The sequence below is a fragment of the Amblyraja radiata genome, chromosome 7, assembly GCF_010909765.2.
Source record: "Amblyraja radiata isolate CabotCenter1 chromosome 7, sAmbRad1.1.pri, whole genome shotgun sequence".
In the NCBI taxonomy this organism is placed as follows: domain Eukaryota; kingdom Metazoa; phylum Chordata; class Chondrichthyes; order Rajiformes; family Rajidae; genus Amblyraja; species Amblyraja radiata.
The window spans coordinates 35,415,297-35,440,043 of NC_045962.1; the positions used below are offsets into that span (position 1 = coordinate 35,415,297).

Genomic DNA, 24,747 nt, shown 5'->3' on the forward strand with positions numbered 1-24,747 from the left:
AACTTAAAGTACAAATAATAATATTTTTCCAAAATTTTCATTCACCTATTCGTCAAATTATAAATGGAATACGAGGCTGTAAATGAATGTCTCCATTGCTGTGAAGAAGAGAGAGGGTGTCAGTGTACAACCAATTGCATCGGACATTACTTCACAATGTACCATTATGGACTCTAACCTCTGATGCTGGGCCTGATTTGCTCTGGCCTTTTCTCCCCTCCTGTTTATTTTCCATCCCCACCCCCCCCCCCCCCCCCCAACTCCTACTTTCAGTCTGAAGAAGGGGAACTGACCCAAAATATCACCTATTCCTTTTCTCCAGAGATGCTGCCTGACTCGCTGAGTTACTCTAGCACTATGTATCTATTTACATATGTCTCAATTCCCACTTTCACCCCACACAGCTAGGCTGAACTCTCACTTGTAGGGAGATTGGCTTCCCTAATCATCTGAGCATACTTTGCCTAATTAATTAACCTACGAACCTGCAGCTTTAGAGCGTGGGAGGAAACCAGAGCCTCCGTAGACAACCCACAAAGTGAAAGGGAGAATGTACAAATTCTATACAGACAGCCCCCTTAGTCTGGATGGAATCCGGGTCTCTGGCGCTGTAACGCAGCATTTCTACAGTCAGTATTACTTCCTAATAGGTGTCTTTTTTTCCAGGCCAATCAACACGCTGCCTCTTCCTCCTTCTCAGACTGATTCTTAATTGATCCTGCCTTCCATATCTATTTAGCTTTAGCTGAGGGTCTATTTGGTTTAGCTCCCCATGCACTGCATTTGAAAAAATAAAATCAACAAAGCAGAAAAGGGAAACCTCAAATACTTTAAACCATCTTCAGTCTAAAATAATGGTGACAGTTTTTAGTTGCACAGTTTCATTTGACTGGATAGACTTTGACCTTAAATAATGCATAAAAGTAGGGAATATAATATTTAATAACATTAAAGATACTCTGGGACTTTATTCCCTGGAGTGCAGGGTGCTGAGGGATGATCTTACAGAGGTGTATAAAATGATGAGGGGAATAGAAAGGCTGAATGCAAATAGTATTTTACAAGTGTAGAGGAAATAGAACGAAAGGACAGGTTTAAGCTGAGAAGTGAGAGATTTAATAGGAATCCTAAGGGGCAACTTTTTTCTCACCGAGGGCAGTGGGTATATGGAACGAGCTGCCAGAGGAGGTAGTTGAGGCAGGTACAATAACAACATTTAAAAAAGACACTTGGATAGGTACATGATTAGGAAAGGTTTTAGAGTGATATGGGGCAATCGTGGGTAAATGGGACTAGCTCAGATGGGGCATCCTGGTCAGCATGGATGAGGGGCAGAAGGGCTTGTTTCCCCGTGGTAAGGCTCCTTGACTGGGAATTCGAACTATCAATAAAGATACACGTCATTGCTCACATGAATGGAATATGGAGTATTTGTTTCAATAAAACGTTCTGGATCCTGCAAGATTTGCAAGTGTTTAATGCTTTTGATTGTACTAAACCAATAATAAAGATCACAAAATGCCACATTACCTTTGTGCGATTACTTTCCAGAAGTACATATTTTGCATCAGCTGAGACAGCAGACAAAAAAGCTTTGGCTTCCTCCTGGTCATCAAAAATAATAGATAAAGTTAAAACAAGATGACTAAAGTCAACACAAGGAACTGCAGATGATGTAACCCTGAGTAAAAGGCTGCAGGAGGGTCCCAACCCAAAATGTCATCTGTCCATGTGGGAGAGTTTAGGAGCAGAGGGCACAGCCTCAGAATAAAAGGACGTACTTTTAGAAAGGAGATGAGGAGGAGATTTTTTTTTCCCACAATAAAGATCAGCACATCAGATAAACAAGCCTTTTGGTCCACAATGTCTGTGCTAAGCACGATGCCAAGTTAAACTAATCTCCTCTGCCTGCATGTGATCCATATCCCTCCATTCCCTGCAAATCCACGTGCTATCTAAAAGCCTCTTAAATGCAACTATTGTATCTGCCTCCACCACCACTCCTGTCAGTGCATTCCAGGCACCCACCATTCTTTATGTTAACAAAACTTGTCCCACACATCTCCTTTGAACCTTGCCCTCCTCACCTTAAAACTACATCCTCTAGTCTTTGACATTTCCATCCTGGGAGAAAAGGTTCTGACCGTCTTCTGTCTATGCCTCTCATCATTTTATATTTACACCCCACGTTGCCTCGGCAAGGCCAGCAGCATAATCAATGATGTCACATCCCAGTCACTCACTCTTCTCCCCTCACCCATCGGGCTAAAGGTACAGAAGTGTGAAAACGCACACCTCCAGATTCAGGGACAGTTTCTTCCCTGCTGTCATCAGGCAACTAAACCATCTTATCAACAACTAGAGGGCCATCCTGAGCTAATATCTACCTCCCAGGAGACCCTCACAATATCTGTGATTGGAATTTCCTGGACTTTATCTTGCAGTAATCGGGACTCACGTTTACTCCCTCTATCGTTTATCTTAGTGTACTGATACAGGATAAAGGGAATATCATTTAATGCAAGATAAAGTCCAGTAAAGTCTGATTAAAGATAGTCTCCTGCGAGGTAGATAGGAGGTCAGGGCCTTTCTCCAGTTGGTGAAACGATGGTTGCATTGAGTACCAATCTACAGTAAACCCTTGTTTTACAGCCCACTTTATGACACATTTCAGTAATAGTGGACGGACCTATCCACCTTCACTGCAGGGCCAGGCTCCCGACGCCACCCCTGACCCACACCGCCTCCCTGGCCGCTTGCACGCCGGACCTCGTGTCACCACCGCCAGCCCACACAGCTTCCGCGGTAGCTTCCAGGACACGCCTGCTGCTGCCGCCGCCGCCCCTGCCTCTACTCCAGCCGCCCACGGGCTGCGACCATCGATCCCCTTCTCTCGCCCAGCCGCCAGCAAGCCGGGGCCGTCAACTCACCTGGTTTCCAGGCACAGTTCCCGATCGACAGTCTGAAGAAGGGTTTCTACCCGGAACGTCACCTATCCATGTTCTCCAGAGGTACTGCTTGACCTGATCAGTTGCTCCAGCATTTTATGTCCTTTTGTGTATTAACCAGTATCTGAAGTGGCTTGTCTCTAATACTTATATAATGATAATTCCTTAATCCCTTAATATAATTAATAATAAATAGTGGACAATCGGCAATAACGGACACCATCATGGTCTGTTATAATGAGGGTCTACTGTATACTGATCCTATTTTCCTGTACTTGATTCATAATGTTCCATTTTGGCCGATAAGAAGTGTTCATTCGGGCACTTCTTAAGTGCAGTAAAAATCTCTTCCTCCACCTGACAGGTGGTTCCAGATCCCAACATCCTCAAGTCTCCTCTCAGAGAAATGGCAGATGGAGTTAAATCCCAGCATGTTGCACTTTGGGAGGTCGAATGCAAGGGGAAAGTTATACAGTTAACGGCATGAACTTTAACAGCATTGATGTACAGAGGAATTTGGGGTGGAGGCTTAGGAAAGGTGCAGACGTGGTTTCCCAGAATACTGCCTGGATTAGAATGTAATTTTACACAGAGAGCAGTGGGTGCCTGGAACACGCTGCCAGTGGAGGCAGATACGATAGTGGCATTCAAGAAGCTTTTATATAGTCACATGGATATGCAGGGAATGGGGGGGGGGGTTTAACAGCATCATGTTTAGTGCAGACTTTATAAAAGGGCCTGTACCCGAGCTGCAATGTTCAATCTTCGATGTTCCCTTTAAACATCTTATCTCTTGTCAAAAGCTGATTATGTTTTTACACACGTCCACTATGGAAAAAAACAAGGAGCTGCAGACACTGGTTTACAAAAAAAGGACGCAAAGTACTGGAGTAACTCAGCAGGTAGCATCCCTGGACAAAAGGGTAGGACCCTTCTTCAGACTGCCAGTAATATTAGGTTTAGGTTTATTATTGTCACATGTACCGAGCTACAATGATAAACTTTATTTTGCATGCTATCCGATCAAATCAGATAATAAATACAATCGGGTCAAACTCAAGAACAAAAGGTAGAACAAAAGGGAAGATACAGAGTGCAGAATATAGTTCTCAGCTTTGTAATGCATCACTTCCAGTGACAAAGTCCAATGTCCACAATGGGGTAGAAATAATATTTTATTTGCCAGATTTTTGTACTATCACTAAACCAGTTGTGTCCCTCTGTAAGCAAGTTAAATCAGAAGGTGGTGAAATGCTTGGTCCTTCATTTTTAACCAAGGCTTCCAACATTTATTAATCCTTAAGCAGTGCCAAGCTACAAGTGGCAAGTTGGGCCGAAGGGCCCGTTTCCCTGCTGTGTGACTATTATTGATGTCTATTCCTTTCACAGATGCTGCCTGACCCACTGAATTCCTCTAGTACTTTGAGTTTAGCTCTGTTTCTCTCTGTAGTCTTCTCACAACATACGTCCAGCCTACCTTTGTATCATCGGCCAATTTAGCAATGGGTCACTTTGTGCCAAATATAAAAAGTTGAGACTCCAGCTCCAATCCTGGAGTTAAACCACACCTTAAATTAACCAGAAGCAGCCCCTTTTATGACTGGCCTCCATTTCCAATCATCCAATCTATTTGAGAGCATCGACCTCTTAAAATCGAACACACAGACATGTGACAAGTCAAAATGTACTATTACAGGTCAATCGATGCCACAATCGGTTTAGAAATGTCCACAGCAACCGAGCACGGTAGAATTTGTACTTGGAAGCATAAAATGTAAAATCTGTAGAGTTATAAAACACTGGCCTGGCCTCAAATAGGGGTCTGTGCTCGGCAAACATCACTACATTATTAGAAGGACAAGAAAGTGTTAGAGAAGCCCAAAAAAATGTCACACAAGGATGGTTCCTGTGACAGCATCAATACGTACATAGAAACAAGAAACTGCAGGTGCTGGTTCTACAGGTTTGAAGAAGGGTCCCGCCCAAAAACGTCACCTATTTATGTTCTCCAGAGATGCTGTCTGACCCACTGAGTTACTTACACGATAGCGCTAACATTTTTCCCCACCTTACTCACTATTATCCTGCGCTGTAAGTGTGACAAGTTTTGTTCAGATCAATGGTATATTTTAAATGTTATTAAGGCTTAAAAACCTTAAAAACCATGCATGCGCAGTTGGAGGAGAGTTCCCGTGCACGTCTTTACTGGCATCGCAGAGGGCACCCGACAGGTTCTCAGCCGCGCCTGCGCAGTTGGGGCCTTTCCAGAATTGAGATGGCGGCGGCGGCCTCCGGGCTCGGCCGGCACCGAGGATCGGAGGCCTGGGCGCTGAGCCTCGGCGCTGAGGCCTGGGCGCTGAGCCTCGGCTTTGAGGTTGACGTTTGCTGCGGGCACGCAAGGAGGCAGAGGAGCGGCAACCTCGAGATCCTGGGGAGGTGAGGAGGGATAGTGGGGGAGGTGAGCAGTGGGGGATAGAGGGATAGGGAGGGGAGAGGAGTTATGGAGGGAGAGAGGGAGGGAGTGAGGGTAGCGGAAAGTAGAGGGAGGAAGAGGTGAGGGAGCGATTGGGGAGGATAGGTGGAATGGGGAAGAAGACGGAATGATGAAGAGGAGGAGGAATGCTGGCGGATGAGGGGAATGAGCCGCGCCTGCGCAGTTGGGGGCTATGGGCGAGTGGTGCAAAATTGTGTTTGGGGGACGGGTTGTGTTGGGGTCCAGGCCTCCCCATGTGACACTTCGTCTAGTTTAAACTAAAAATTGTTTTGTTTAATTGGTCATCATGTCATTTTTATCCAGCTTTATTGATCACTGCCATAAGTTCATTTGCTGCACAGGTTTAGTTTAAAAAACATGACAAACTTCACAGCAGACAGGAAAATACTGGTGCAAATCAATACATCTACATGCCCAACGAGATATCACACAATCTTTCACGTGTAAAATAAAAATACTTACAAAAGTGGTGTTGTGCATAAAAATGCGTGATTCATCCGTTTCAACATTGTACAGAATCTGGTTGCCTTTGGATGTATGCAAGTATTCAGACTCTGAAAGTATCAATGGGGCAAGGGAAACAATTTAAGTATCAATGTATTTGCATATATTTCAATAATGAGAAAATATTAAGGCAACGGTGCATTCTAGAAAAGTGACAAGGGGTATATCAGAACCAGATTAAAATATTAAGGTATCTGAACTCACCACTTGTAAAATTGATGGATATCAGGAACTGCAAATGCCGGTTTACAAAAAAAGGCTAAGTGCTGGAGTAAATCAACAGGTCAGGCAGTAGAGGGAAGCACAAAGGCGCAGTGGTAGAGTTACAGCACCAGAGACCCAGATTTGATCCCGACTATGGGTACTGTCTGTATCAAGTTTGTATGTTCTCCCTATGACCATTTGGGGTTTCCCTGGGGGCTCTGGTTTTTTTCCCACATTCCAAAGATGTGCAGATTAATTGGCTTCTGTAAATTGTCCCTTGTGTGTATGATAGAACTAGTGTACAGGGTGATCGTCGGTCGGCACGGACTCGGTGGGCCAAAGGGCCTGTTTCCACTGTCTCTAAACTAAACTAAAACCAAAGGCTTTGGGAGAACCATAAGATTAAATGTAGTGCATTTTGAGGTGAGACACACTGCAGTGGCTCCATAACAATGGAGGAAAGAGTGAATGCTTTGGGTAGTTGATGAGGGGCAATAAAATGTAAGATAATGATGATGATGATGTCTCTGAGAAGCATCCCGACCTGAAACATCGTCTGTCCACAGATGCTGCCTGACCCACTGAGTTCCTGCTGCACTTTGCCCAAGATTCCATCATCTGTACTTGTGGGGCAGTGGGTTGGGCAGCATCCATGGAGGGAATGGGTGGCCGATAGTTCTAGTCGGAACCCTTCAATCCAGAACAACGCCTGTGCATCCCATCCACAGATGCTGCCCGACTTGTTGAATTCCTCCAGCATCTTGTGCCGTGCCATAGGGACTGTTTCCACAACATTAGCTGCAACATGTTTGGAATAGATAGGGTGAATGCAGAGTCTTTTACCCAGGGTAGGGGAATCAAGCACCAGAGGACATAGGTTTAAGGTGATGGGGGTAAGTTTGAATAGGAACCCAAGGGGCACTGTGGTGAATGCATGGAACAAGCTGTCAGAGGAAGTAGTTGAGGCAGGTTCTATAACAGCATGGACAGATACATGGATAGGAATGGTTTAGAGGGACGTGGACCAAAGGAGCCAAATGAGATTAGTTTAGATGGAGCATCTTGATCGGCCTGGATAAATTGTGCCATAGGCATTATTCCTGTGCTGTACGACTATGTTATATCCTATCGATGGATAATCCTATCCATATTCTGCAGAGTTGCTGGCTGACCTGAGTTACTCCACCACTCAATGGCTTTTATTTTGTAACCCAGCACTTGCAGTTCCATTTTATTTAATCTGTTCCTCTGGAGAGGTGAAAGATATGGTGAGTATTCCAAGTTAGATTTTCAAAGAAACAATAACATGCCTATTTTATCTCTTGTAATCTTCATCCTTAACCCTCTAGCTGTCTCCTCCCACCCTCCCATCCGCCCGCCCTCGGGCTCCTCCCCCTCCTCCCCTTTTCCTTCTTTCTCCCACCCCCCCATCAGTCTGAAGAAGGGTTTCGGCCCGAAACGTCGCCTATTTCCTTCGCTCCATAGATGCTGCTGCACCCGCTGAGTTTCCCCAGCAATTTTGTGTACCTTCCAGCTCTATCATTGTTACGTTTCTTTTAACCGCTTTGACCATTTTTAAATCATTGTTATGGAGTGTGAAACAATGAAACAATAATCATTACCTGATATCCACTGAATATAAGATGATTCATATCTGTATGTTCCTCTGAAGAAGTCCATTAAAGTAAATTTTTGACGATCATCCTTTTCCTGGGTTCCTACGTCAAAAGTGGTGAAAAAATATTAGATAATTTACCAATTTAAATAGAATGTTTCGATAACTAACAGTATTTAATGTTTATCAATTAAGATACATTACTTTTTATAAAACTATGCATCAGAATGGCACCAAATGCCATTGTAATCATTGTCTCTGGACCGAGAACTGATATTAGAACATATTTCAGTACAGCACAGGAACAGGCTCTTTGGCCCACAATGTCTGAGCTGAACATGATGCCAAGACCAACACTTTTATCTGCCTGCACATAATCCATATCCCGCCATTACAAGACTGGCAAAATCATCCTAATCCCAATGTGGAAGCTTTACCCTACTTCATCTTTATTCTTTCCACTAACTATGTAAAATTCAGCAGAATTTTGATTAATGTCACAACAACACACCCTTCCTGTAATGGGGTGACCACAAGATCAGTGTCACTCTTCTAACTTATTTTTGTAAGTCACCATGGCAACAAACGTGTCTAAGGCTGAAGACTGAGATCAGAGGTGAACATCTGACACCGCAGCTAGAAACATCAAAGTTATATATAATACAGCAGTGAAAGTAGCAAGATAAGAACTACAGGGATTGTAAAATCTGTACCATTGGAGAAGATGCTCAGGGTTACAGACATCTCTTTTGCTTATATCAGTCAGAGAGTCTACAGCACAGAACCAGACCCTTCGACTCAATTTGTCCCTGCTGACCAACATGCCCCATCTACACTGGTCCCACTTACCTGCATTTGGCCCATATCCCTCTAAACCTTTCCTATCCATATACTTGCCCAAATGTTTTTTAAATGTTGTTACAGTACCTGCCTCGACTAATTTATTTGGACATCTATATTAATGCTTTAAGAAGAGTTGGTTAAGTAGGATACTTTTTACAGGATAAGATTAGAGGGCATAATGAACATCATCCATTCCGGAGGTTTTATTTTTCTGATGCCATTTAAACTTCACTTGGATTTCAATCACTTCAATGTAAAAGTAATTGGGAAAGGGGAGCATTGGAACAAAAATTTGCCCTCGGTACATATTAACTGTAATATAATAATGTATGCATGTTGATAAGTGCAATCGAAACAAAGATCTTTTTATCATTGTTGTGTTATGAATACCACAGAAAATATTATGTACCCTCAAGATCACATTAAATAGAATATTATTGCTTAAATATACAATTATTGGACTTTGCATTTCGGAAAAGTCCCAGCTGAGAGGAAGACAGCAAAATACTGAAAATATTGGGGGTGATAATGACTTCAGGACAGTTTGTTAGGAAAATGAAAGAAATGGTAACAGAATATTTATACAGCTGAGTGAGTATAATTTTATGGATGAGAAATTGTGTTCAACCAATTGATGACTTATTTGACAAAGTAACTAGCATGTTAGATAACAAGGAAGCCAATGGGTGTAACAAATTTTGTTATACATAATTTGGTCCGTGAAGTACCCCATAAAAGATTACCGCATTAGATAAGCACCTGTGGACTTGAACGTAATAGGTTAAGTCCAGGGGGTCAGATATGGGGCTTTATGTGTGGTCCAGATATATTGTCAGTGCAGAGGGGCTAGGAGCAAGGCCAAGTGTGCATCCAGAGTCAAGGTCTGGAATAGTACTAGGTGTGCAGTCAAAGCTGGGACAATGGGAGTGTTCAACACTGGGAACCTAAGCAGGTAAGCAGCTATGATCAGGGTAGAATAGGGGGCCAGCTGTAAGGCTGGACTCAGGGTCAGGAATGAGAGAAGGTATGCAACTGGAGTCAGGGTCAGGAGTAGTACCAGGTGTGCAGTGAGACCCAGGTTGGTCAACATGGGCCAAATGTTTGATTATAATCTGATTTCCATACATGAATATACTAAGATCATTCATGTGCTGCACCTGTTGATCAGAGCCTGGCTCTACTGCGGAATGTAATTAGGAATGTAATTTAGTTTAACCTTATTCACAGCTAATCCAATTTAAAGCATATATATTGCATTCAAGTGCAAGTTTAAAGACTCGCTACGCTCCCTCGGGCTTGGTCTCTTGCAATTTCTCACTCCCAACTCTCACCCAATGTTGGCAGCCCTGAAAATATGCTATGATGATCTCCACAGCCGTCAGTGGCAACAAATTCCACAGATTCACAACTCTATTTGAAGAAATTCCTCCTCATCTTTCTAATGGTACCTTTTATTCCTGAGGCTGTGCCCTCTGGTCCTAGACTCTCCCACTAGTAGAAACATCCTCTCCACATCCACTCTATCCAGGTATTTCATTAGGCTGCAAGTTTCAATGTGATCCCCCCCCCCCCCCCTTCTAAACTCCAGCGAGTATAGACCTGGTGCCATCAAATGATCATCAAACGTTAAACATGAAAGTTTAAATCCCAAGTAATTATAGAAAATGTTTCACAAGAACATAACATAGCAGGAATGAGGCTGGGTTTTTTTCTGCTTTATACATACATCAGGGAGCAGTAGAGAAGGCATATGGAATGATTGCCGTCACCGGCCAGGACATTGAGTATAAGAGTCAGGAAGTCATGATGCACCTTTAGTTTGGCTGAATTTGGAGTATTGAGTGCAGTTCTGGTCACCCCAATACAGAACGGTAGTGGCTTTGGAATGGATGCAGAGGAGGTTCATCAAAATCATGGCCTGGATTAGGGGAATTAGGGGGTGGCACAGCAGCAGAGTTCATGTTTTACAGGTCCAGTGACCTGAGTTCGATCCCGACTACGCGTGCTGTCCGTACAGAGTTTGTATGTTCTCCCTGTGATCGCATGGGTTTTCTCTCGGTGCTCAAGTTTCCTTCCACATCCCGAAGGCATATCGGTTTGTAGGTTAATTCAGTTCTGTAAATTGTCCCAAGTGTGTAGGATAGAAGTAATGCACGCGTGATCGCTGGTCTGCCCCGACACGCTGGGCCAAAGTGTCTGATTCCGCGCTGTACCTCTAAAGTAAACTAAAACTACAAGGAGGGCTTTCCGTGCTGTTTGACTTTATAACTTCTCAGACTCAGAGGTAATTTCTAATTATTGGAGAGGATCAAAGTTACAGCGACATTTGATAGTTGTTTTAAGGAAATTAAATGCTGACTAGAGTAGAGCAGAATACGGTTGTAGTTGATAACATATCACAATGGATTAAGATTACAATTACATTTGAGATAAAGGAGAAGGAAATACCACTGATGTCAACAGATCTTTAAACTTCAAACAATCTGTAAAAGTTGATGATAATTATGTGATCAATAAACTTGTTGACTGAAACTTGCTGTAGCAATTAAGCACTAACCCAAGATTGCTCAAGAGGATTTCAAAACTCAAAATTATCACCACGATTTGAATATCAATGGCAAGTCTTTAGTACTTCGAGTCATAGTCATGAAGCCCAACTTGCCCACACCAACCAAACATCACTGTCATATCTACCTCAACCACCACCTGGCAGCATGTTCCAGGCACCCACAACACTTGGTATAAAAAACTTGCCCACGCATCTTTAAACCTTGTCCCTCTCACCTTAAACCAAATGTTTAGTCGTTGATATTTCCACCCAAGGAAAAACACCGACTGTGTACCATACCTGATATTTCAAGATTAAAATCATGTATTGAATCATGAGGGGAAAAGATAGGGTAAATATGCAATAGTCATTTACCTAGAGTACAGCAAACAAGAACCAGAGGTTGTAGGTTTAAAGTGAGGGGGAAAGATTTAATAGCAACCCCAAGGTGCAACTTTTTCCCCACACAGAGGGCAATGGGTATATAGAATGAGCTGTTGGAGGAGGTGTTTAAGAAGGAACTGCAGATGCTGGAAAATCGAAGGCAGTCAAAAATGCTGGAGAAACTCAACGGGTGAGGCAACATCTATGGAGCGAAGACTGATGTGAGGGTGGGGAGGGGGGGGGGCGGGAAGAAGACTGGAAGAGGCGGAAACCGTGGGCTGAGGGAGAGCTGGGAAGGGGAGGGGAAAGCAGGGACTACCTAAAATTAGAGGTCAATGTTCATACCGCTGGGGTGTAAACTGCCCAAGCGAAATATGAGGTGCTGCTCCTCCAATTTACGGTGGTCCTCACTCTGGCCATGGAGAGGCCCAGAACAGAAAGGTTGGATTCAGAATGGGAGGAGGAGTTGAAGTGCTGAGCTACCGGAAGATCAGGTTGGTTATTGCGAACCAAGCGGAGGTGTTGGGCGAAGCGATCGGCTTGGTCTCACCGATGTAGAGCAGCTGACACCTAGAGCAGCGGATGCAAGAGATGAGGTTGGAGGAGGTGCAGGTGAACCTCTGCCACACCTGGAAACACTGCTTGGGTCCTTGAATGGAGTCAAGGGGGGAGGTAAAGCGACATGTGTAGCATTTGCTGCGGTTGCAAGGGAAGTGCCAGGAGAGTGGGTGGTTCGGGTGGGAAGGGACAAATTGACCAGGGAGTTACGGAGGGAGCGGTCTCTGCAGAAAGCAGACAGGGGAGGAGATGGGAAGATGTGGCCAATGGTGGGATCCCGTTGGAGGAGGTATTGTATTGTATTGTATTGTATTCAAATTTATTGTCATTGTCTCAGTTAGAGACAACGAATTGAATTTCCCTTACAGGCAGTATCATAAAAATAAATAAATAATAATAAATAATAAAACATATTAAAAATAAAATAGAATTTAAAAAAAAGCACAAACACTGAAAGTCCACGACACAACATAACACAGTGGCACCAAGGTGAGGAAGGCACCATAGTCCAGCCAGCCTCCCCTCCATTCTTCCCAGATGTTCACTCGTGGTCGAGGCCTTCCTAGCACCCGCAGTCACGCACCGGGCGGCCCGATGTTCAGGCCCTCACGCCGGGCTGGTGGAACGCCGACGCCGAACCCCGACGGTGAACATCCTCCTCCTCAGCGGCCCGGACATCCTGATCAGCCGCCTCCCGCCGCCGGAGTCCGCAGCTCCCAAGTCCGCAGGCCGAGCCGGGCAGAGTCGCAGGACCCCGCGTTGTTGATCAGCGCCGCCCGCGTTGGGAGCTCCGCAAACCGCAGCTCCATGATGTCGGTGCAGCAGGTCCAGCACTCCGGGCTCCAGACGGCGACCCCCGGCAAGGCATCGCCAGCCCCGCGATGTATCAGCGCTGTCAGCCGCTGCTGGAGCTCTGGTCGATCCCGGCAGGAAAGGTCGCGTCAATCCAGTAGGTAGGCCGCTGGGGGGGGGGGGGGGGCGAGGACGCGACTCGAATAATAGTCGCGTCCTCACCAGGAAGCGACTGAAAGACGGTATCCCCCGCACCGTACCCCCACATAAAAACACAAAAAACCCACAAAAAAACACACTTTAACATAACTAAATAAACAAGAAAACAAAAAGATACCGGGCTGTAGGTGGAGGCTGCTGACACCAGCGCCACTGGAAGTACAACCGGTAGTTGACATAGGTACGATAACACCATTTGGCAGACATTTGGACAAGTACATGGACAGGTTTAGAGGGAAAGGAATGGAGGGTTATGGTCTGAGCGCAGGTATATGGGACTAGGGGAGATTATGTGTTCGGCACGGACTAGAAGGGTCGAGATGGCCTGTTTCCGTGCTGTAATTGTTATATGGTTATGGTTATATGGGCCAAATGCAGGCAGGCGGGACGTGCATATGGGACATCTTGGTTGGCATGGACGATTTGGTCTAAAGGTCTGTTTCCATGCTGTATGACTATGACTCATTTGTTGCAGACTTTTCAGTGGAAACCGTTATGTTTCTAACAGCAGAGATGAAGTAATATTTCACTTTCATATTCATATTCATGGAAGTGAAATATGGAAGTGATACTCATGGAAGTTAAATAGTTTGGTCCATTGCATAAAATATGTTATTAATGCCAAATATAAAGAAATGATAAAGGAAAACAGAATATTGTTCCTCAACTCAAATATGTAAATCCTCCTGATATGAATTAGTTTGGTTGCTTGTTCCTCTAGAGTCCAAAAAGGCACCAGGCCTTGGCCATTGAAGGAGAAGGTGATAAAAATAGAGACAAAATATAAAAATATAGGTTATCTGTGGAGTTAACAAACTCATTTACTCTATCCAGCAGAATTCTTTCTAAGACTTTTGACAATATGCTGGCTAAAGCTATGGGCCTGTAATTATTTAGGCTACCTACTTTACCAGCTTTGTCCTCAATGACCGGCACTAACAGACAGACAACATTTAGTCTGGTAACAAGCCATGAATCATAAAGGCAGTAAAGCAAATAGAAAGGAGAGGAGCTATCCTCATACTCGCATACTTAAGATGTTCAGCAGAGATATGATCCAAGCCACTTGCTTTGTTGTTGGACGGCTTGTTCATGGCATGATACACCTCATGTGACATAATCACCATTGAGTCATTACTCTCAATATTGTCCACCCTATACAAATCTCCTTGGACACGGTAGTTCGGAGTTTAGTTGGAATTTGTGGCACTCAATACCCTGATGGTCACTGGGAAGATGTACAGTAAATGTAGAGAGACTGGTTCCAGTACTTTATGTCAAAAAATAGGCTTTGGTAAAATTATAAATTGTCCCAAGTGTGTAGAGTATTGCTAGTGTACGGGGTGATCGGTGCGGACTCGATGGGTTGAAGGGTCCGTTTGCACACTGTATCTCTAAAATGTGAAATAAAATAAAGGAAATTGATTTAGGGCGATTGTTAAAGAGGCAACTGATGGAATTAATTTTCCTGCTTTGAACCATCATGAACTGGAACAACATAAAATGCCACTGAAAACAGATTCAACACAAACTTTCAAATGGGAATGTAATAAATACTTGAAAGAAAACAAATGCAGGAGGCACAGAGTGGGACTAATCACACGGCTCTTAAAATAAACTTTACAGACAAAAGGAACGACGAGAGCCTCATTCAGTTTTCAATTATATAATTTCTATAATTATAATTTTGTTCATTAAACGGGAGCAGTTTTAATTATATGCCATTCAAGTCCATTTGTATTTATAGCTTCAAAAAAAGCTTGGGTGGCTTCAGACAATCAATAGGCAATTTCAATCTTTGAAGTAGGAGTTAAAAAGAAACATAATTCTATTCATTAGAAACAAGGAAACAAGAACGGACACAAAGTGCTGGAGTAACTCAGTGGGTCAGGCAATATCTCTGGAAACATGAAAAGGTAGCGTTTCAGGTCGAGACCCTTTTATTCACATTTTGCATTATACCAAGCCATTAAATAAGTTCTAGAGAGTAGAATAAGTTCTAGAGAGAATATTAGCAGCAAGAAGATGTCCTCATCAGTAAAATACATCAAAATATAGATACACAGGGAACTGCAGGTGCTGGAATCTTGAGCAAATCACAAAGTGCTGGAGGAACTCAGTGGGTCAGGCAGCATCTGAATTCTTCAGACAGATGGTGTGGGGGGAGAGGCTGGAAATAGAGATGTGGGCAGGCCAAAGCCTGGCAAGTGATAGGTGGAAAAGTTTCACTGTCCTGATTAATTTTATTGATTACTAGACCAAGTGCAGACCCGTTGGGTCTGTTCCCCCAACGTGCGGTTGTGTTGGGGGGAGGGGGGGGGAGGAGGCATGCAGCGCCACACACACTAACTATCCCCCCCCCCCCGCACTCACGCTAATTACCCCCATTGATATTATATTAATATTATTAATTTGCTCCTTTTACCCCATAACCACCCTATCCAATGACGCATAGCCCCAACTTGCAGTCACATCTAGAGAGGCGGGGTGGGGGGGGTGGGGTTAGAGAGTGAGGGCAGAGAGAGAAGGGGCAGGGACACAGAGAGAGGGACAAGAGGGAGAGGGGGTGGCGAGGAGGAGAAGAGGGAGGGTGGGTGAGAGGGGAAAGGTGGGGGTGGAGGGGAGGAGAGAGAGAGGGTGAGAGTGAGGGAGAGAGAGGTGAGGGGAGGGGGGGGGGAGAGGTGAGGGGAGGGGGAGAGGTTAGGGGAGGGGGAGAGGTTAGGGGAGGGGGAGAGGTTAGGGGAGGGGGAGAGGTGGGGAGCAGGGAGGGTGGAGGGAAGGGGGTAGGGGTGTGTGGAGGGGAGGGGGGTTTAGAGGAGGTACGGTGGAGGAGGGGATGGAGGGAGGAGTGGGGAGAAAAAGAGGGGGGAGAGGAGAGGGGGGGAAGAGAGGATAGGGGGGGAAGAGGATGAGGAGAGGGGGGTAGAGGAGAGGGGAGGTGGGAGAATAGAGGAGAGGGGGGGAGAGGAGAGGGGGGGAGAGGAGAGGGGGGAGAGGAGAGGGGGGGAGAGGAGAGGGGGGAGGGGAGGGGGGGAGGGGAGGGGGGGGGGGAGGGGGGGGAGAGGGGAGGGGGGAGGAGAGGGAGAGGGGAGGGGGGAGAGGGGAGGGGGGAGGAGAGGAGAGGGGGGAAGTGGAGAGGGGGGAGAGGAGAGGGGGGGGAGAGGAGAGGGGGGGGGAGAGGAGAGGGGGGGGAGAGAGGAGAGGGGCAGAGGAGAGGGGGGTGGAGAGGAGAGGGAGGGAGAGGAGAGTGGGGGAGAGGAGAGTGGGGGAGAGGAGAGTGGGGGAGAGGAGGAGGGGGGGGAGAGGGGGGGGGGAGCGAGGGGAGAGGACGAGGGGAGAGAGGAGAGGGTGGGGAGAGAGAGGAGAGGGGGGGAGAGAGGAGAGGGGGGGGGAGAGAGGAGAGGGGGCAGGAGAGAGGGAGAGGGAGGGGAGGAAGAGGGGGTGAGAGGAGAGGGGGGAGATAAGAGGGGGGAGATAAGAGGGGGAGATAAGAGGGGGGAGATAAGAGGGGGAGATAAGAGGGGGGAGATAAGAGGGGGGAGAGAGGAGAGGGGGGAGGAGAGAGGAGAGGGGGGAGAGAGGAGAGGGGGGAGAGAGGAGAGGGGGGAGAGAGGAGAGGGGGGAGAGAGGAGAGGGGGGAGAGAGGAGAGGGGGAGAGAGAGGAGAGGAGAGAGAGAGAGGAAGGGGAGAGAGAGGAGAGGGGGGTAGAGAGGAGAGGGGGGGGGGGAGAGAGGAGAGGGGGGTAGAGAGGAGAGGGGGGGGAGAGAGGAGAGGGGGGGAAGGAGGAGAGGAGGAGAGAGGAGAGGAGAGGGGGGAGAGAGGAGAGGAGAGGGGGGGAGAGAGAGGAGAGGAGGGGGAGGAGAGAGGAGAGGAGGGGAGAGAGGAGAGGAGGGGAGAGGAGGGCAGAGGAGGGGAGGAGAGGAGGGGGAGAGGAGAGGAGGGGGAGAGGGAGAGGGGGGGAGAAGAGAGGGGGGGAGAGGAGAGGGGGGGAGAGGAGAGGGGGGGAGAGGAGAGGGGGGGAGAGGAGAGGGGGGGAGAGGAGCGGGGGGGAGAGGAGAGGGGGGGGAGAGTAGAGGGGGGAGAGGAGAGGGGGGAGAGGAGAGGGGGGAGAGGGAGAGGAGAGGGGGGGAGAGAGGAGAGGGGGGAGAGGAGAGGAGGGGCAGAGGGGGGGGGGAGGAGAGGGGGTGTGGAGAGAGGAGAGGGGGTGAGAGAGGAGAGGGGGGAGAGAGGAGATGGGGGAGTAGAGAGGAGAGGGGGTGGGAGGAGAGGGAGAGCGGGGGAGGAGGAGAGGGGGGGGAGAGAGGGGAGGGGGGGAGAGGAGAGGGGGGGGGAGAGCGGAGGGGGGGGGGGGAGAGAAACGTGACCCTCTGCCTTCCTCCAGCTTGCAGACTAATTGAGGCACACCACTTCCTGGTTTTATAGTCGAACCCCCCTGCCGCCAGCAGGGGCAGCAGAGAGAATGGGGAATTTTGTAAAATCATTAATATCTCTGTCATTTTTCATCGACTGGAAAAATCCTCCTCACAAATGCGGCGGAGGGGGGTTCTGAGCGAGGTGGCCAAAAATGACGGCCGTAGGTGGTGGCGTTCTCTCGGAAATCGCAGCACAGATCGCCAAAACCGGTCAAGAACAGACTTTTAGTAATATATAGAAAATAGATAGATAGATAGATAGATAGAAGATAGATAGATATGCCTCATTGTCACCTTCCCTTCTGCTAACAATGATCCAGTTACACTTCTTTGATTATTGTCTGCTTTGATCTGTCATTTTCACATCTTACCCCTTAATATCTCTAGTCTCCCTCTCTCCTGACTCACAGTCAGAAGGGTCTTGACTTGAAATGTCACCCATTCCTACTCTCAGTGGGTCGGACAATGTTCCGAGGAGAGGGGGGGGGAGAGAGGAGAGGGGGGGGGGGAGAGAGCGGAGAGGGGGGGGGAGGGAGGAGAGGGGGGGGCGGGAGAGGGAGAGGAGAGAGGGGAGAGAGGACGAGGGGGGGAGAGAGGATGAGGGGGGGAGAGAGAGGGGAGGGGGGGGGAGAGAGAGGAGCATGGGGGGGTGGGAGAGAGAGAGAGGGGGGGGGGGGGGAGAGAGAGGAGAGGGGGGGGGACCGAGACGAGAGAGGGGGGGAGAGAGAGGGAGAGGGGGGGGAGAGAGAGGAGAAGGGGGGGACGAGAGAGGAGAGGGGGGGAGAGAGAGGAGAGGGGGGGGAGAGAGGAGAGGGGGGAGAGAGGAGAGGGGGGAGAGAGAGGAGAGGGGGGGGAGAGAGAGGAGAGGGGGGGAGAGAGGAGGGGGAGAGAGGGGGAGAGAGGAGGGGGGGAGGAGGGGGGGAGGAGGGGGGGGGGGGGGGGGGAGGAGGGGGGGAGGAGGGGGGGAGAGAGGAGGGGAGAGAGAGGAGGGGAGGGAGAGGAGGGGGAGGGAGAGGAGGGGAGGGAGAGGAGGGGGAGAGAGAGGAGGGGAGGGAGAGGAAGGGGAGGGAGAGGCGGGGTGGTAGAGGAGGGGGAGGGTGAGGAGGGGGGGGGGAGGGTGGGGCGGGAGAGGAGGGGGGAAGAGGAGAGGGGAGGGGGGGGGAGAGAATGTGCCTTTTTATTTCAACCCAAACCCCCCAAACAACCATTTGCAGGCAGTGCTTTTTTACTTTAACCATATTTTCATTTTCAAACCACATTAAGGGTACTTCCTCACAGTTGTGTGGACATGTGTTCAGTGTTATTCACAGCTCAGAGAAACGTGACCCTCTGCCTTCCTCCAGCTTGCAGACTAATTGAGGCACACCACTTCCTGGTTTTATAGTCCAACCCCCCTGCCGCCAGCAGGGGCAGCAGAGAGAATGGGGAATTTTGTAAAATCATTAATATCTCTGTCATTTTTCATCGACTGGAAAACTCCTCGGCACACATGTGGCGGAGGGGGGCTCTGAGCGAGGTGGCCAAAAATGACGGCCGTAGGTGGCGGCGTTCTCTCGGAAATCGCAGCACAGATCGCCAAAACCGGTCAAGAACAGACTTTTAGTAATATATAGAAGATAGATAGATAGATAGAAGATAGATACATATGCCTCATTGTCACCTTCCCTTCAGCTAATAATGATCCAGTTACACTTCTTTGATTATTATCTGCTTTGATCTGTCATTTTCACATCTTACCCCTTAATATCTCTAGTCACCCTCTCTCCTGACTCTCAGTCAGAAGGGTCTTGACTTGAAATGTCACCCATTCCTTCTCTCAGTGGGTCGGACAATGTTCCGAGTCAGGACCCTTCTTCCCAAAATGTTGCTAGCCCATTCCCTTCACAGATGCTGCCTGTCCCACTGAGTTACTCCAGCATTTTGTGTCTATCTTCAGTGTAAACCAGCATCTGCCGTTCCTTCCTACACAAGTGATAGGTGGCAGATGGGTGGAGTAAGTGACAAAGGCTGGAGGTGAAAAGGAGACAAAATGGTGTTGGTTAAGAAGAGGAGGAGTGAAATGTAGTGCTGGGGGGGGGGGGGGGGGGAGATATGGGTGGAAGAGGACAGGCAGCATCTCTGCAGAAACGGAATGGGTGATGTTCCGGGTCGAGACTTTTTCTCCAGCCTGAATATAGTCCGCTGACAGATAGGAGTCCACACCGAGCACCACGGATTCAGGTGATGGGGTTGGAGGAGGTGCAGGTGAACCTCTGCCTCACCTGTAAGGAGACACAACACCTGTCCCTATACCTTCTTTCTCAACTCCATCCAGGAACCCCCACAAAACCATCCCTCAAGAGCCCACCACTTTTTGTTATCTCCTAGTTCCTGGCAGATTTATGCTGCCTTGCCTCTGTGGAGCAGGCAGTATGGAATGGATGCATCTGAGCTACAGGATATTTTCCAAGCATATGTTTGGAGATGCAATGATATCCTCTACAGATTGAAGGCACGGTGATACAGTACATCAGGGTGACACGCTGTGGGGGCAGAGTCCTTGCAATCTGATGGCGATTAATCCAACTATCTCTGACGGTCCAACAAACATTGATTTTAAACCACTCCACAAATACACCGGAAAACTGCACAGATGACACGTGCAGCAAAGTTTAATAAAAGAAGCTTCAAATGGACTTACCATTTGACCTCAGCACGACGATGGGGACTATTATCACGACCATAACCACCACAACAGCAGTGACGCCTAAAAGTACTTTATAAACGGTCTAAAATACAAAAGACGATTTTGCTTAGAAACCTTCACAAACGGTGTGATTAGATACAAGACAACATTATTGCCTACAACCCTTGACGAACGGTGTGAAATACAAGAGACAAGAGATTTTACTTGGAAGCTTTCATTCTACGAGCCATCCAGTTTTTAAACTAAAACTCCAAGCCCCAGCATAGAATGCGAAGTTACAAATGCAATCACAAACAATGTAACAACTTCCACCCCTCTCTCTGCAACCACCAACTCGTCCCAATCAGCCCCCCGCCCGCCGCTTACAACCTGTTGAGTTAAATCGACAGGTTAAAACTTATTTTAAGGTGTTGGGGGGGGGGGAATAAATAACTATGTTGTGCCATAGCCGTGCTTCAGAATTATTTCTGTATTTACCTGCATGGTTGGTCGAGCTCGTTCTGTGGACGGATGTTTGCACTGTGGCTGCGCTTGAACGGATGTAAAGGGCAGTAACTAAAAATCTCTTGCCCAAAAAACGTTAGCACCTCTTCTCTTTTTTTTTTATATTGGCTCAGTAAACATTTGTTAAATATTATCCATATTAATTAGGCATCGTCCCGCTCGGTCGTTTCCCAAAGGTTAACTGATAACAAGAGACGAATATTGTGGCTTGGAACTTATAAAAGCAGGAGGTTAAGTGGGGAAACAGACAATTGTTTTCACTGCTGTGTGTGCCAGGGTTGGGTGTGGACGTGGCTGCTGCTGCTGCTGCTGGAACAGCTGCTCGGACCGCAGATTTAACTGAGGTTTGGGTTATTGCAGAATCCCAAACAGATTTAAAGCTATGGCTTGCTGCTGAAAGGCTCAGGATAGTGTTAGTGAGAGAAAAAGGGTCGAGGGTTTTTATTTTGACTGGAACGTTGTAGGATTTGCAACTGCAAAGCCTGGGGTTAATACGCCTAATGTTCTCAGCATGACTACATTCCACCAAGCGAGTAGACATTTGAATTGGGACAAGTCAGGCACATTTTGTTGGGCGCTCAAAGGCTATATTGTTTTTGTTTTCGCCCTTCCCTGGTATGTAGTGCGACGCCAACATACCGCTTCATGCATTTGTGTTGATTGAATGTTGTCATTGTCTTACGCTGTTGGCATAAAAACCATCGATAAATCTCACTGGGGCTGAGATTTCTTCGCTGAGAAATCTTCAATGTAAAACAGAAATACTTCTGAAGGACAAGGACATTGTAAACACGTACATTTTAAAACACAGTGGGATTGGCTGTATAGATTAAAAGTCCAGTCTTCTCGCTCACCACCGGGGTAAACATTACTACTGCCCATGCCTTTAATGTAGGAGGTTAACACAGAGAACATCAAGATTGTTTTCTCGTTACATGTAGCGAAACAGCACAATGAGATTCTCACTTGCAGCAGCATAAATATGTATGTAAACACGGTACTCACTAGACACCATAATAAACTACAAAAAGTTCGGTGTATAAATCCCATCCAAGATATTGCAGTGTAACTTTTTTTACACACATCGTAGTGGCTGTATCGAATGAGCTACCTGAGAACATAGTTGAGGCAGGAACTATTGCAATGTTTAAGAAACATATCCACAGGTACGTGGATAAGACAGATTTAGAGCACACACACGCACACACACACACACACACACACACACACACACACACACACACACACACACCTGCACGCACACCCCCCCCCTTATATTAATATTATTCATTCTCTCCTTTTACCCCACCCCCGCCCTATCCACTCACGCATACCCCCCCCCCCCCCCCCCCCCAGCAGAGACAGAGAGAGAGGGCAGAGACAGAGCGAGAGAGAGGGGCAGAGACAGAGAGAGATTGGGGAAGAGGGAGAGAGTGAGAGGAAGAGGGAGAGAGAGGACCAAATGTAGGCAGGTGGGACTAGTGTAGGTGGGACATGTTGGTCGGCATAGGCAAGTTAGGCCAAAGGGCCTGTTACCACACTATGACTATGATGAGTTGTGGAGGTGAAAAGGAGACATCCAAATCCAAATCCACTTTTGAAATGTACTACAGATATCACTAAAGAGTTACCATGCCCCCACAGAACATCGATGCGATCTTGTAAAATAAATGTAAAAATAAAATTAGATGGGCTAAATTCTTTTTTCCAATTTACTTAGCTTCAGAGTTAATGAGTGCAGTATGCAAAAACTTCCCAGTACTTTGAATATCTTTCTTGTACAATGTACAAAGAGAACAGAACATGTTGTGCATAAACCTCTTTTGAGATGGCCATAGTTCCAAGTAATTTGCATAGCCCCTTGGCCCCTAATTTTCTTGCCTCGATGCCTGTGGGGCGGAGGATCCAGCAAGAAGACTGCACGCAAGGGTGAATGAAGGCCAAGGCTGAATATCACCCTCCTTCTAGCTCCGATAGAGTGGTCTGCTAACAACACATCAAATAAAAGCTACACAAAAAAGCTGGAGAAACTCAGCGGATGCAGCAGCATCTATGGAGCGAAGGAAATAGGCAACGTTTCGGGCCGAAACCCTTCTTCAAACAGGCGGGCACTCTAGAATAGTAGGGTGCTGGAGTGTTGCAGAGCAGAGGGGTCCAGTACATAGTTCCCTGAAAGTGGCATCACACGTAGACAGGGTGGTCAAGAAGGCTTTTGGCACATTGGCCTTCATCAGTTGTAGTCTTGAGCTTGGGCAACTTACAACCCAGTTGTATAAATATTGATTTCTCTAACTTCAATTAACTGTTCCTTTCCCTCTCTCTCCGTTCCTCCCCAATCCTAGTTTTCTAACTAGTTCTACTGTCCTCCTGATTAAATATTACCAATTGTATGCAGCGTTGGCACCTTCCCCTCCCCCCTCCCCCCCCCCCCCCAGCTAACAATGAACCATTCTACATGTTTCTTTAGCATCATCTGCATTGATCTGTCATTTTCACACCTAACCCTTCCACAATGGGGACCCGGCATGGGGGAACTGCTGTGTGGGGGGCGGGGTGGGGGGTCTGCTTTGGGGGGGGGGGGGGGGGGGGGGGAGAACAAAAGGGGGAGCCAGCGTGCTTTGTAACATTGTCAGCACCGTAGGAGGCTGCTATTTCTATACACAAAAATGCTGGAGAAATTCAGCGGGTGCAGCAGCATCTATGGAGCGAAGGAAATAGGCAACGTTTCGGGCCGAAACCCTTCTTCAGTCAAATAGTGTAGAGGGGAATTACGAGGATGTTGCCTGGGATCGAGTGCTTGAGCTAGGGACAGGTTGGACGGGCTATGACTTTATTCATTGGAGCACAGGATGAGGGGTGATCTTATAGAGGTGTAAAGGATCATGAGAGGAATAGATACGGTGAATGCCATTTACCCAGAGTAGGGAAATGAGAATAACAGAGGGCATAGGATTGAGATGAGATGGGAAAGATTTAATAGGAACCTGAGGGGCAACCTTTGCACACAGAGGATATGGAACAAACTACCAGAGAAGGTAATTGAGGCAGGTAGTATAACAACATTTAAAAGATACTTGGACAAGTACATATATAGGAAAAGTTTAGAGTGATATGGGCCAAAGGGACTATCGTAGACCACGTGTGTCGGCATAAACAAGTTGGGCCAAAGGGCCTTTTCCCATCCTATATGACTATCATTATTTTGTAAGAGTAAGCAGTATAGTTTGTGTATATTAGTCTGTTGTGTATGTGTTGCCTTAGGATTGACAGGGTCATTAACACGTTAAGGCACTTTGTCAGATGATTAACTATTTGAACATTGTATAAAACGTGATTCCATCAGTTAAATATTGACAGCAGCAATGCACAGATATGCTTACATGATACATCTGGTCTGAGTGATTTATGTAATTCTTCACAGTACAAGAACTATTCAACATGGTGGGGCGTATCACTGATGGGGATGAGTCAGAGTACAGAAGAGAGATCGAGCAACTGTCCATATGGTGCCAGCGCAATAACCTGGCCCTGAACACCAGCAAAACCAAGGAACTGATTGTGGACTTTGGAAGGAGTAGGAGGGGGACCCACAGCCCCATTTATATCAACGGGTCGATGGTTGAAAGGGTCAAGAACTTCAAATTCCTGGGGGTGCACATCTCTGAAGATCTTTCCTGGTCCGAGAACACTAACGCAATTATCAAAAAAGCTCATCAGCGCCTCTACTTCCTGAGAAGATTACGGAGAGTCGGATTGTCAAGGAAGACTCTCTCTAACTTCTACAGGTGCACAGTCGAGAGCATGCTGACCGGTTGCATCGTGGCTTGGTTCGGAAATTTGAGCGCCCTGGAGAGGAAAAGACTACAAAAAGTAGTAAACACTGCCCAGTCCATCATCGGCTCTGACCTTCCTTCCATCGAGGGGATTTATCGCAGTCGCTGCCTCAAAAAGGCTGGCAGTATCATCAAAGACCCACACCATCCTGGCCACACACTCATCTCCCTGCTACCTTCAGGTAGAAGGTACAGGAGCCTGA

General features: G+C 47.1%; 1 protein-coding gene across 2 annotated transcripts in view; it reads right to left on the bottom strand.

Moving 5' to 3' along the window:
- LOC116975274 (dipeptidyl peptidase 4-like) overlaps positions 1-21,321 on the bottom strand; it is a 63,683-nt gene extending 42,362 nt beyond the window's left edge. Inside the window, exons 1-6 of one of the 2 annotated variants that reach the window (XM_033024157.1) lie at positions 20,685-21,321; positions 20,202-20,289; positions 7,773-7,868; positions 5,905-5,996; positions 1,531-1,605; positions 46-98 (exon numbers count right to left, since the gene is read on the bottom strand). In XM_033024157.1, coding sequence (XP_032880048.1) covers positions 46-98; positions 1,531-1,605; positions 5,905-5,996; positions 7,773-7,868; positions 20,202-20,289; positions 20,685-20,690 — 410 coding nt within the window. In that variant the 5' untranslated portion in view covers positions 20,691-21,321. Of the gene's footprint in view, positions 1-45; positions 99-1,530; positions 1,606-5,904; positions 5,997-7,772; positions 7,869-20,201; positions 20,290-20,411; positions 20,551-20,684 lie in introns of those variants that run through there. The other variant, XM_033024158.1, reaches the window with a different exon arrangement.
- Between the last annotated feature and the right edge of the window lie 3,426 nt (positions 21,322-24,747).